General features: G+C 43.1%; 1 protein-coding gene across 2 annotated transcripts in view; it reads left to right on the forward strand.

Annotated features, from left to right (window-relative positions):
• The first annotated feature begins 1,929 nt into the window (after nt 1-1,929).
• The window catches only part of DACH2 (dachshund family transcription factor 2), a 321,366-nt gene continuing 311,361 nt past the window's right edge, over nt 1,930-11,934 (forward strand). For both annotated transcript variants that reach the window (XM_087727336.1, XM_087727337.1), the window contains exon 1: nt 1,930-2,702. In XM_087727336.1, the coding sequence (XP_087583462.1) occupies nt 2,044-2,702 (659 nt within the window). In that variant the 5' untranslated portion in view covers nt 1,930-2,043. The remainder of the gene's footprint in view (nt 2,703-11,934) is intronic.

Consider the following 11,934-nt stretch of genomic DNA (forward strand, 5'->3'; position numbering starts at 1 on the left):
TCGAGCTCCGTCGGCTTTCTAAACCACGTTTTACAGTTTAGCAATCTAAACAAATTGAGCGAACCACGGTTAGTCCAATGTAAGGTTAGCAGATCTAGATGGCAACACAGTGCATTTTCTGCATTCTTTCTTTTGCCATCCATCCGGCAGTTATCCAGAGTTTTGCAACCCCAGCAGCCAAGAAGTGGCTGAACGATCATGCTTAATAATGTCTGAATGCAGCTCTAATAGGAGTTTAGTAAGCATCGTCAGTTCTTTGGAAATGAAAGTCTTGCTTGTTCGAGGCTGCTGTAGAGCGGAAAAATAAGTTACTGGCATATTTGCACATGGCAAACTGTAGGTTTGGGTTTTGTTTTTTTTTTAGCTTTGTTGTGTGAATGCAGCCACTCTGGTTAGGAAAATCAAGTTTTGCAGCTCTGCAGAAGCCAAGGCCACAGTTTGGGTTTTTAAGCTGGCCAAGCAAACCGGATAAGAGAAGGATGCTATTTTTAGGAAGCTCCACCCTCTAGAAGAATGAAATATTTTGGGAAATATATTTTTCCAAACAAGTTTTTTATTTTGTATTATTTATACATATCAATGTGTGAATGGTGTGATACCTGGGTATCATACATTTCAATACAAAGCAGCATAATATTGTTACTCACAATTATTACATTTCATTCTCATTATTTCATATTGTTTGCACATATCCTTACTACCACTCAATTCCTAAAACCTCCTTATTCTTTTATATACATTAAGATGTGTGTGCATCTATCTATCTATCTATCTATCTATCTATCTATCTATCTATCTATCTATCTATCATCTATCTATCTATCTATCTATCTATCTATCTATCTATCTATCTATCTATTATTCCCCTCTTATTTTTATCTCTATTTTAAACCCCCTCCCCCATGCCATTATAATATTCAGACATTTCTTTTCGATTTTCCCTCTTCAACTGTTTTATTATTCATATTCTCCTTATTTGGCTCTTCACATCTAAGCTTCATATTTTGGGAAATATTAAACCGGCACATTCTTACTTAATCCAAGACTTTGCCATTTCAGGTTGCATCTATCCAATCTCTCTTTATAGAGCCCCCGTCCCCAAGTCTCAATACTTCCCATAACTTTGCTCGCCCCGCTGGCTTCTCTCCAGGTCTTCCTCCGCCCCTCCCCACATCCGCGGGCGACCCTTCAAGCTTTTTTTTTTTTTTCTCAAGCGAGTTGGTCTCGTGGCTGTGCCCCTCCACGCACAAAGGGCTCCCACGCCTCGCGGCCCGAGCCCGGAGACACGTGTAGACTCATGCAGATGAGAGTGAGTGAGTGAGTGTAGACTCATGCAGATGAGCTTGTGTGTGTGTAGATTCATGCAGATGAGTTTGTGTGTGTGTGTGTAGATTCATGCAGATGAGTTTGTGTTTGTGTGTGTAAACTTATGCAGATGAGTTTATGTGTGTGTGTGTATGTGTGTGTATTTGTGTGCATGTGGTCACTCTAGTGCCCGCCCCCAGCCTCATTCATCAAACTTCCCTGCTGCTTCTAAGTTGGCCATCTGGCCGCTCGATCTCCAACCGGGCGCCCGCTGGACCGAAAGCGACTCGGCAGGCAATAGAGCCTCCCGAGAGGCTTCTCCAAAAGCCCCTCCTGGCTCGGGCTGGGACCCCCTACCCGGGGTGGGGGCGGAGCCAAGAAGGACCTCTCCCACTCCCTGGCCCGGGGCGCGTGGAGGCGGTGAAGAGGGGGGGGGAAGAGGGGGGGGAGAGAAGGAAAGGCGAAGGAGGCGGGGCGCCTGCTCGGCCAAGCGCTGCTTCTCGGGCGCTCCCCGGGGAAAGGGGCGGGGCGTGGGCGGGGCCAGGGTCCGTCCTTCCCAGCCCCCACGCCCCCCTCCCTCCCCACGCCCCCCCTCCTTGCATCGCTCGCCGGCTGCTTTCGCCTCCTTTCCTCGAGGAAGCGGCCAACAGTTTGGAGGAAAAAGTGGAGCCGGCCGGGTTGGATGCGGCTGCCGACGCCGACGCCGAGCCAGGCGGCCGGGGCGGAGGAGTAGAGAGCATGGCCGTGTCTTCTCCCCCGAGCATTCCCGCAACTTCCAACCCCGGAGGAGGCGGAGGAGGCGGCGGCGGAGCAACCGGCGGGGGCTGCAGCAGCGGCGGCGGCGGTGGAAGCAGCAGCAGCAGCAGCAACAGCAGCGCGGGGGGCTCGGCCGGCTTGTTCCGGGCGGACCCTCTTTATGCCCCCAGCCCCTCCGAGTCCCCGCGGCTGGCCGGCGGCGGCGGCGGCGGCGGGAGCAGCGGCGGCGGGGCGAGCAGCCTCATCCACGGCTTCCTCTCCAACGCGGCGCCCGCGGGCGGCGGCGGGGGTCTGGGGGTCGCGGGGGTCCCCGGGTCCGCGGCGGCGGCGGCGGCCCCTCTGGTGGGCAACGAGTGCAAGATGGTGGACCTGCACGGGGTGAAGGTGGCCTCCTTCGTGGTGGACGGGCAGGAGCTGATCTGCCTGCCGCAGGTCTTCGACCTCTTCCTCAAGCACCTGGTCGGCGGGCTGCACACCGTCTACACCAAGCTCAAGCGGCTGGACATCGCGCCCGTCGTCTGCACCGTGGAGCAAGTGCGCATCCTGCGCGGGCTGGGCGCCATCCAGCCGGGCGTCAACCGGTGCAAGCTCATCACGCGCAAGGACTTCGAAACTTTGTACAGCGACTGCACCAACGCCAGGTGAGCGCCGGTCGTGGTTTGTGTGTGTGTGTGAGAGAGAGAGAGAACGAGAAAGAGAGAAAGAAAGGAAGGGAAGAAAGGAGAGAGAGAAGAGAAAAGAGGGAAGGTCAGGATTTGCACCCTATCTTTTGTGTGTGTGTGTGTGTGTGTGTGTCCCTTTTTCGGGAAAGGAGACCAGACCCCTTATTTGGGGAAGTGGGGAGAGAGAGGTAGAGGAGGAGAGGAAAGAAGTAGAAGGGAAACAGAAAGAGGAAAAATTCCATTCCTCGGCGAGATAATTCTCTTCCGAAAGTGTGAATGAGGGGTGCTTAACGCCGGCATGCGAGGGGTCGCGCTTCGTTGCACAAGGGTCTCTAACGGGTGCTTTGTGGATTCCCCTTCCGCAGTCCATCCCGGTTCGGGATGAAGAACCAATTTCCAGTTAGCGGCTCTCTTGCCTTTGGAAAGGAATACACACAATATTATAATGAAGGAGAAAAGGAAAGAAGGGGAGGAAGGAAGGAAGAAAGAAAGTCAGGATTGACACCTCCTCTGGCATCTGGGACTTTTACAGGGCCAGGACTCTGTGAAGAAGGCTTTTTGGGGGAGCCAGTTTGACACCTGGAGTAGTAGGACAACTTGCAACTGGGGGGTGGGAGTGGGGAACTTAAGGAGTGGGGAACAGGGATGCTTTTGAACTCCCTGCCTGTCTGGATTGGGGGGGGGGGGCTGTTCATTCAGACAAAAAGGAGCTAACTTTTCTAGGAAGTCCAAGGTCCCTCCCAATTGCTTTGTCTGAGATTGTGAGATCTGAACCCGTGACCCACAACTTTGTCGCTGTGAAAATTAGAGGGCTTTTGGGGAAGGCAAGGGAAAGGGAGTCGAGCGGCGGTGGTATGGTCCCAACTTTTAAGCGGGTTTCTGGGGAATCGTGCCCGTCCCGCCATGAAAAATGCCTCTTTGAGATGGTGCCCTTAAGTTGGGTTGTAAAAAGAACTTTACTGAAGTTGAGGAGCAAGGCTGGTTGCAAAACACAGAATTTGTCCGCCAGTTATTAAGACCCCGTGCGAACAATGTGGATCTAAGCCCATGCTTTAAAAATAGGGGGGGGGGAGGGCATTTGGTTTCAGGGGTGTTGCAGGATGTATTCCTTTGCAAGCAAATGGGACCGGGCACAGACTTTGGAGTTTAAGGCCAGGTTGCACCTTATGCATTAAAATAAGTTCCCCCTTTTTTTAAAGATGCCCCTGTGTACTTAATAATGGCTTGGGGGAAATTGGGGATCTCCTTTGGAACAGGGAAATGGTTATTGTAAGGGCATCAAGCTGTTGAGTTCCACTTCAGTGTCCACATTTGCTTCAGAGTTATGCGGGAAGGTGGACTATCGAGTAGAGAAATTTTCTTTGGAAAAAAGAATTATTTGGGGAAAAAAGAGATCCAAGATTGCATTCAACAGCAATATCCTAAAGATTTCTACCCAGAAACAACTTCTTGGGAGTTGACAAGGATAATTCTTGAAGAAGTGAAAAGGCTGAGGAACCTTTCTATTTCTTTTAACCGCTGTCTCTGAATTTTTCATATTGTATAGAAAACTTGGTTGGGAGCGAAACTGCTTGGAAGTTTGATTGTATCCTTGGGTTTAAGGTTTTGGAGGTTGGGGTAAAAGGCTGATGGATATCTAAGTGGCCATATCTTAGTAAGGGTAGATCCCCAGATTTTGGCTGGGTTCACATGTGGCTCGAACCTAGCCAACAAGACAAACTGGGTTGCAATTTGAGGATCCTGCCATAAGGAAGAAATCCAAGCAAGGTTTATGCAGGCTACCATCTGCTCTCCCCGAGTCCTTGGCTGTAAACCCCATAAGTGGGATGACTCTCTATTGGATGCTTCGTTCCCCAGAGGGATGTTATGGTTGAATGAGATTATGTAAATAGCAGGCAAAAAAAAAAAAAAGAAAAAAAAAGCCCAGAGCAATTTTTCTTAAAGAAAGGTGATCATATAGTAATATCTGAACTAATTTTGTTTAATGTCCTTACTGCAAAAAAAAAAAAAAAAAACCACAAACCCCTTTGCAATATTCATATGAGAGATAAGCGAGTCTATCTGCTCAGTCAAAATGCAAGCAGGAAAATATGCTTTTATCAATACATAGAATAGAAAGGATTAATTCAAGATTTTGGTAATCTTTTTTTGTTAATACATACAAATGAAACTCTGAATTTCTTTCATAAGACACCAAAAATATGCTTGTTCTTCAGATTTTATGCATGTGAGACTTTTCCCCAGTTCCTTTGTTATGAAACTTTAAAACTTCATATTTCCTTAAATTCTTGTGGCTGGAATTCTAATTTTGCAATGCACAAAGAGGATGTCACCTTGCAGATTACTAGAAAACATTAGGAGTCCTGTAAACTCAGAACTTCAAATTTCCCAATCTGAGAACTCAATCCAATTGATTGGTGTGTTCCTTTTGAAACTACACAAAAATATGAAAAGATAACAAAGTAGAAAATGTTTTAAATAATAAACAATGATCTAATAATAAACAATGAGTAGAAACACAAGTTGGCAAGCATTCTAAGATCTCAGAAAACACATTAACCAAAAAAAAGTCGGTTTTTTGGCAGCTTAGTTTCTTAAAAATTGAGATAGTTGGGTCATTTTGATCAGAACTGGAGATTTTTCCTTCCCCAATCTTTTTTCCTACTGAAAACTTCCTCTGATTTGAATGTCCTTATACATTTACAATATGCAGAAAACTTTTTCTATGTATTGTTTTTCAGGATGAGATAAAAGAACTATATTATTTGGAACAACTTTTTGACTGTAACTATTTCAATAAGTCAGGAGACCGTAGGGCAAATAATACTTTTGAGAATGTTCCTTTAATTTACTATAACTAAGGAACAGTTTGAAAATGGTCATTCAAGTTTTCCCCTCAAGTTGAAGTTTCTTAGACATGTTTCCCCCTTAGAACTTGCTGCCTGTATAAAAACCTGATTTTATTTTACACACACTCTGAATTATCGCTGTGCCCCGATTTTAGAGGGCTAGAAACAGGCCAAATATTTCGTCCTACACATCTCTAAAATTCTGAAAAGCAGTATTTCTCTCTGCTCAACCTGTGGCAATCCAAAGACTTTGAGTAGAGCATAGGGAAAAGTTTTAGCCTGACTTTTCCAAAACGCAGTCGGACTTTCTTGGTTTTCCTTTGGTTTAAAAACGTTTCGCTTCTTCAGAACTGAAGAAGCTTCTTGGGGGGAGAAGCGAGACCTTTTCAAAGGAAAACAAAACCAGGAAAGTTCAGTTGCCTTTTTGCAAAAGCACCTTTGGGGACGACTGTGAGCTGAAAGATTGAGACTTTAGCTTTTTCGGTGTCTTGTGTGCAGTGTGGAATTCTCCCCTTTGGTGTCACTCGCTTCTCCTCTGTACGTTTACAGAGATGATTTCTACTTTTCGCTCGCATGTAAGCGCCGCTTGGTATTCAAATAAGATGGGAACAGATGGCTAAGGCGTTTCCTTCATTTCAGAGAGGGGCATCATGCCTTTAGCTTGTGCCTTCTCTGTGAAGTTGGGTGCCTTTAAACCATGTCAAGTCAAAATGATGTGGGCGGGTTGGATAAAAACGTATAATAAGCCCTTAGCCTTCCGTCTCCTCATTTAAGCCAAATTGAAACAGAGGTAGCTAAGGGACTTGTAACTGGAGAGGCAGCAGTTCTATTAGTTCAGTCCACAAGGAAATCAAATAAAAATCAAATCTTGGTGCCCAAGCTTGGAGGGGGGGCATCTCTTAAAAAGAGTTTGTTAGATCCGGTTTGGAGTCTTTAAAAACAGCCAGCGAAAGAGCGCATTGGGTATTTATTTCTTCAGACCCCCAATGAAACTTTGCAGAAGTCTTTAAGTAAAGTCTCGGCTGGCATTTTGCGTGCAGAAAGTACCACTAACGGGATGCATTTAGTAAAACATTACCGCATTGTGTGCAGAGAGGCTCACGGCTTCCAAAAGCTTTATAAAACTCAGCCGGGAGATGGTATGAAATTTTAATTGGGGAGCAACGGCATGGCAATTGCCAGATCGATAGAAATCATGAAACAGCGCAGATTTTTTTTTAAAAAAAAAAAGAAAACAGAAGTAGATGACTAATTAAAAACAGAAAGCTTCAAAAGAAAACAAGTAAGGGAAGCCACGGTTTGGCTGTTCCTTATTTTGTCATCCTGTACGCATCTCCTTGGAAATTAATCCCATTAAGTCCCTATGTGAGACTTTCTTCTTAAATATGCTGTTAATAAGTGTCGTGCTTCTTATCCTTCCCATCCCATGATTGAATTCTGAGTCGTCTTCTTTCTTTTTTCTCCCCCTTGGAAAGAAAAAAAAGATCCCGTTACTTTGACTTCATGCTTTGGTGACGAAGGACGTGGAATAACCTTCTCTTTGGGAAATGACAAATAGCTGTCTTTTGATTACAATTAAAAAAAAAAAGTCGTGCGGTATTTATCTTTGGAGTTGCCGTAACTGACAGCTGAACTGTCCCTATACATGAAACAAAACTCCATATGCAAACTGGGTTCCTGTGAAAGGAGAATTTATAAGAGGTCTAGGTCCTCTCTTTTTCTTATGTCAACATTTCTTAATTAATCTTAGGTGTATGACTTTGAATTCAACAGTGCATTCTGACATGGTAACCCCACAGTAGGTCGACTTCTGCACCTGGAATGTGAAATTGTCAAGGGACTTTGGATGTCTTTGTGCAGCTGGGATGAGATTTTGCATTGGCCCCCTGAATGTTACTTGACCATTACAATCTATATTCTTCTTCCTTTTTTGCCTCCTCCTTCTCTTTCTCTTCTTCTTCCTCTTCTTTCTTTTCTTCTTCTCCTTCCCCTTCTTCTTCCTCTTCCTCCTCCTCTTCTTCTTCCCCTGCTGCTGCTCCTCCTCCTTCTTTTTCTTCTTTTTCTCCTTCTTCTCCTTCTCCCACTTCTTCCTCCTTGTCCTCGTTCTCCTCGTCGTCCTCCTCGTCGTCCTCCTCGTCCTCCTCCTTCTCCTCTTCTTCTTCTTCTTCTTCTTCTTCTTCTTCTTCTTCTTCTTCTTCTTCTTCTTCTTCTTCTTCTTCTTCTTCTTCTTCTTCTTCCCCTGCTCCTCCTCCTCCTCCTTCTTTTTCTTCTTCTCCTTCCTGCTCCTCTTCCTCCTCTTCTCCCTCTTCTCCCACTTCATCTTCCATCACCATCCCTTCCTCTTCCGGAAGCACAGTTTTTTTTAGAAGCCATGCTTCTTAAGTTATTTTTTTTCCGAGTACGGCAACATCTTAAACGATAGTAGTTTGTGCTAAGTTGAGAACATCCCTTGTTTCCTGAAATGTTCATCTGAACTCTGGTCGGAAGTTTGGGCAAACAAGGAAATGTGTCTGCGTTGTTGAAATCCAAATTCTTTTCCACCGTAGCCCTTTTAAAAACTCCACGTGTTTGTACTTTTAGTTTTGGGTAGAAGTACCGTTTCAGTAAAATCTCCTTATTCAATATTACATATGTGTGTTCATCGGTGACTCTCTTGGGAATTCCAATAATAGCTTTATAAGTGTATTTTATAGATTGCTGTGGAAATTCAGGGAAGTAATTAATTCTGGCCTTTTTATCATCTAGGATCCTATGGATAATGTTAGGCATATACCTAAAAATCATTTACGTGCCTGTATTTACTTAGCTGGAGGGTAAGGCCATTAATTTGACTTCTGAATATAATTTCTTAGAGCAAAACAACTAGTAAAGTCTTACTTTAAATCCTGATGTTTGAATCAAAACGTTTTCAAATTAATGTCTGCTATACCAAGCATGTATAATTATGGAAATCCGGAATCTCAAGCAAGTTTTAAAAGGTCTTTGGAAAAAGAAGAAATTCATAAATGAGCTAGTAAAGTTTTAACTTTTTTTAAAATTATGCATTTAAAACAGCGATCAGTTCTCCCATAAAAAGGGTTATATGCTTTAAAAGAAAAGCACAAACTTTGGGCCTTGCTTTGTGACATAATTCTTTCTGGTTGTAGCATCTGTTTTAAAAGATTCCCATAAATCTTGCGGTTGCTGTATTCAATGCAGACAATCCAAAAGTTACAATCTTTGTCACATCACAGTTTCGAATGCTCACAATAATCTTCGCATAAACAAGACCATATTTTGAATGTCAAGTGGTTCGCATGAATTCAGACGTGTCCAGAGTGGTTAGTCAATGAGTTGACAGATGCGCTTGATATTTTTAAAAAAAGAGAAATATTTATTAACTTGCCAGCTTGTAGACGGGTGTGAATGCAGAAGTGCTCTGCTTACTGATGTGTAGTTTGGTGGCGAGAAGTGTGAGCTGGGAAATCTTGGGTTTAACTGTTAGGTTTAATGCGGCTGCTTATTTTGTAGGTTTTGAAAAAAATACTTTTCTTTCACTTGTCACCTCTTGTCCATAGAATGCGTAGAGTAACAGTCAAAGCATTGCATAACTCTGTTTTCCTTTAATTGTGAGCAAAAAGTACGGGAGGGTTAGTCATAAAATGCACAACGTATCTTTCCATAACATTGTAAGGGGTAAGCCAACTGAACAATGTCAAACTCTAGTAAACTGCATTGGTTAAAAGCCATTGACTTATTCATATATTGAATAAGTAATATTGGTTTATAAGTAGTCCTCAACTTGCAACCACAACGGCACTCAACATTTCTGTTGATAAGTAAAACATTTGTTAAGTGATTTTGCCCCATTTTACGATTTTCCTTGCTGCAGCTGTTAAGTGAATCATTGCATTTGTTAAGTGAGTCACCCGGTTGTTAAATGAATCTGGCTTTGCTAGTCAGAAGGTGGCAAAAAAGGGATCACATGACTTTGGGACACTGCAGCGGTCATAAATAGGTGTCAGTTGTCAAGTGTCTGAATTTTGATCACGTGAATACGGGGTGGCGCCTACGGTATTGTGAAAAATGGCCACAGGCCACTTTTTTCAGTGATGTTGTAACTTTGAACAGTCACTAAATGAACTGTTGTAAGTGGAGGACTACCTGTACTTGTGTTTTTTTTTAAAGAAAGTAAAATTGACTGGTTTTAAACAATATACAGGTAGTTCGCATAGGGAGCATTCAAGTTACAACGCCACTGAAAAAGAACGCCTGATGTCCATTTTTCACACTTATGATTGTTGCAGCATCTTCGTGGTCACATGATCAAAATGGCAACTGACTTATATTTATGACGGTTGCAGTGTCCCGGAGTCATTTGGTCCGCTTTTGCGACCTTCTGACAAGCCAAGTCAATGGGGGAAATCAAATTAACTTAATAACTAATATGACTAATTTAGTAACTTCAGCGATTCACTTAACAAATGTGGCTAGGGAAATCATAAAATGGGGCAAAACTACCAATTTCTCAGCTAGCAACAGAAAATTTGGGCTCAGTTGTGGCCGTAACTTGAGGACTACCTGTCCTAGACTGTGAACCATCAACCAGGACGACGTGTCCCCATAATATGTGACTGCAAACCAATCTTAATCTTAAGTGCTGGTGCCACTACGTGACCTCCAGAAGTTCTGGAGATGCTGCGTAAACTTTTCCAAACGCAGTTGGGCGTTATAGCTGGTTTAGCAATATCTTTGCGGGGAGCGAATTGCTTCCTAGAACTTGAGAGAGAATTTGGGTGTGGGTGTGTAAGAATAGCTAATTCTCCCGTGAGTTCCGTTAGAGCAAAACCTATTGTGAAAGGAAGTGTGATTTTTATCTCTCTCTTTTCCGATTACCCAGGAATCCTAGTTTTCCCCCTAAACACAAGGTAGTTAGGTAGGGTAGGGTTTATGGATTTGTGTAACATATTTTAACCCAGTATTTTGCGACATTTTGCTCACTCCTGGTCTCCTCTACCTGCTATCCTGAACCTACTCTGACCTATTCTTTGCCCTTTTGAGTTTCGAGCCAAATAATTAGAACCGGATGATTTTCTTGCTGTATATTCACAAAAAGTGCTTGGAAACTATTTTGCTGCCTTCTGACGCCAGCTCTCCTTTAACGCCGCCTGATCAGAGAACGTGCACTTTTCAACTCATTGGCTCCAGCGAGACGAAATAAAACAATGAGCCCCATTTTGTGGAACTGCATGTAAATTATGCGTCAATTTATCTGTTTTCTTTTCTTTCTTTTTTTCCCCGTTTGAATTGATCTCGCATTCATTTTTCCAAGCGCCTCGGCGAGGCTGCAGATGTTGCTGTGCGTTTAATAAATCAATGAGACGGATCTGAGTGAATCACCTCAGATGGATTCTTTGCTCGGTTTGATGTCTGGATGTTATTCTTAGCTTGTTATCGTGACAGATGCATTAATGTTCTCGTACACGCCAGTGTCAGAGAGATTGAAGTTTTTAAAGTAGCCATATCCTTTCTCTCTCTTTTCCCCCCCTATTCTGGCCCTCCTCAGGTTTTCTGTGTGGGGAGAAAAGGAATTATTTCTCCCAAACCAACATAATGTTGTGTAGGAAGGGAGAGGAATTCAGAAAATTACAATAAGACTTTTCAAATTTAATGGCCGGTGAGGTTTATTGTGACAGATGCATTAATGTTGTCACAAACACAGCTATGTCAGAGATATTGAAGTTTTTAAAGTAGCCGTATCCTTTCTGTCTTTTTTCTATTCTGTCTCTCCAGGTTTTCTGAGGGGGGAGAAAATGAATTATTTCTCCAAAGCCAACATAATGTTGTTTAGGAAGAGAGAGGAATTCAGAAAAGTATAATGACTTTTCAAATTTAGTGGACGTTAAGGTTTATTATGACAGATGCATCACAAACACGGTAGTGTCAGAGAGATTGAAGCTTTTAAAGTAGCCGTATCCTTTCTCTCTTTTTCTGTTTCTCTCTGTCTCTCTCTTCCCCTCTCCAGGTTTTCTAAAAGGTGGAGGAAGAAAAGAAATTCTCTAAAAGCAAAACTAGGTTTTTGGGGAAAAGAGAAAATCAGTCATAAAATCTTTCAGAGTTAGCAGATATAATAACTACCTTCATAGGCTGTTCAACGTGGAATTTTAGTCTGAATGATTAATTATCCCACCCCAATGGAACATATCAATGTATAAAATTAAATGTAAACCAAGACTTTTTAATAACGTAACTATAATGAGGTCTGCGTGAAAACATCTTCCTACAAATGTTGCAATGGACATATATCAAGATATAAATATATAATGGTTGCATTTAGGAAATGAAATCACTGCATTCATCATTTTGACATTGTCATGATTTAG

Source organism: Thamnophis sirtalis, unplaced genomic scaffold (assembly GCF_051295495.1).
Source record: "Thamnophis sirtalis isolate CommonGarterSnake01/CBP01778 unplaced genomic scaffold, rThaSir2_p1.2 scaffold_13, whole genome shotgun sequence".
NCBI classification, from domain to species: domain Eukaryota; kingdom Metazoa; phylum Chordata; class Lepidosauria; order Squamata; family Natricidae; genus Thamnophis; species Thamnophis sirtalis.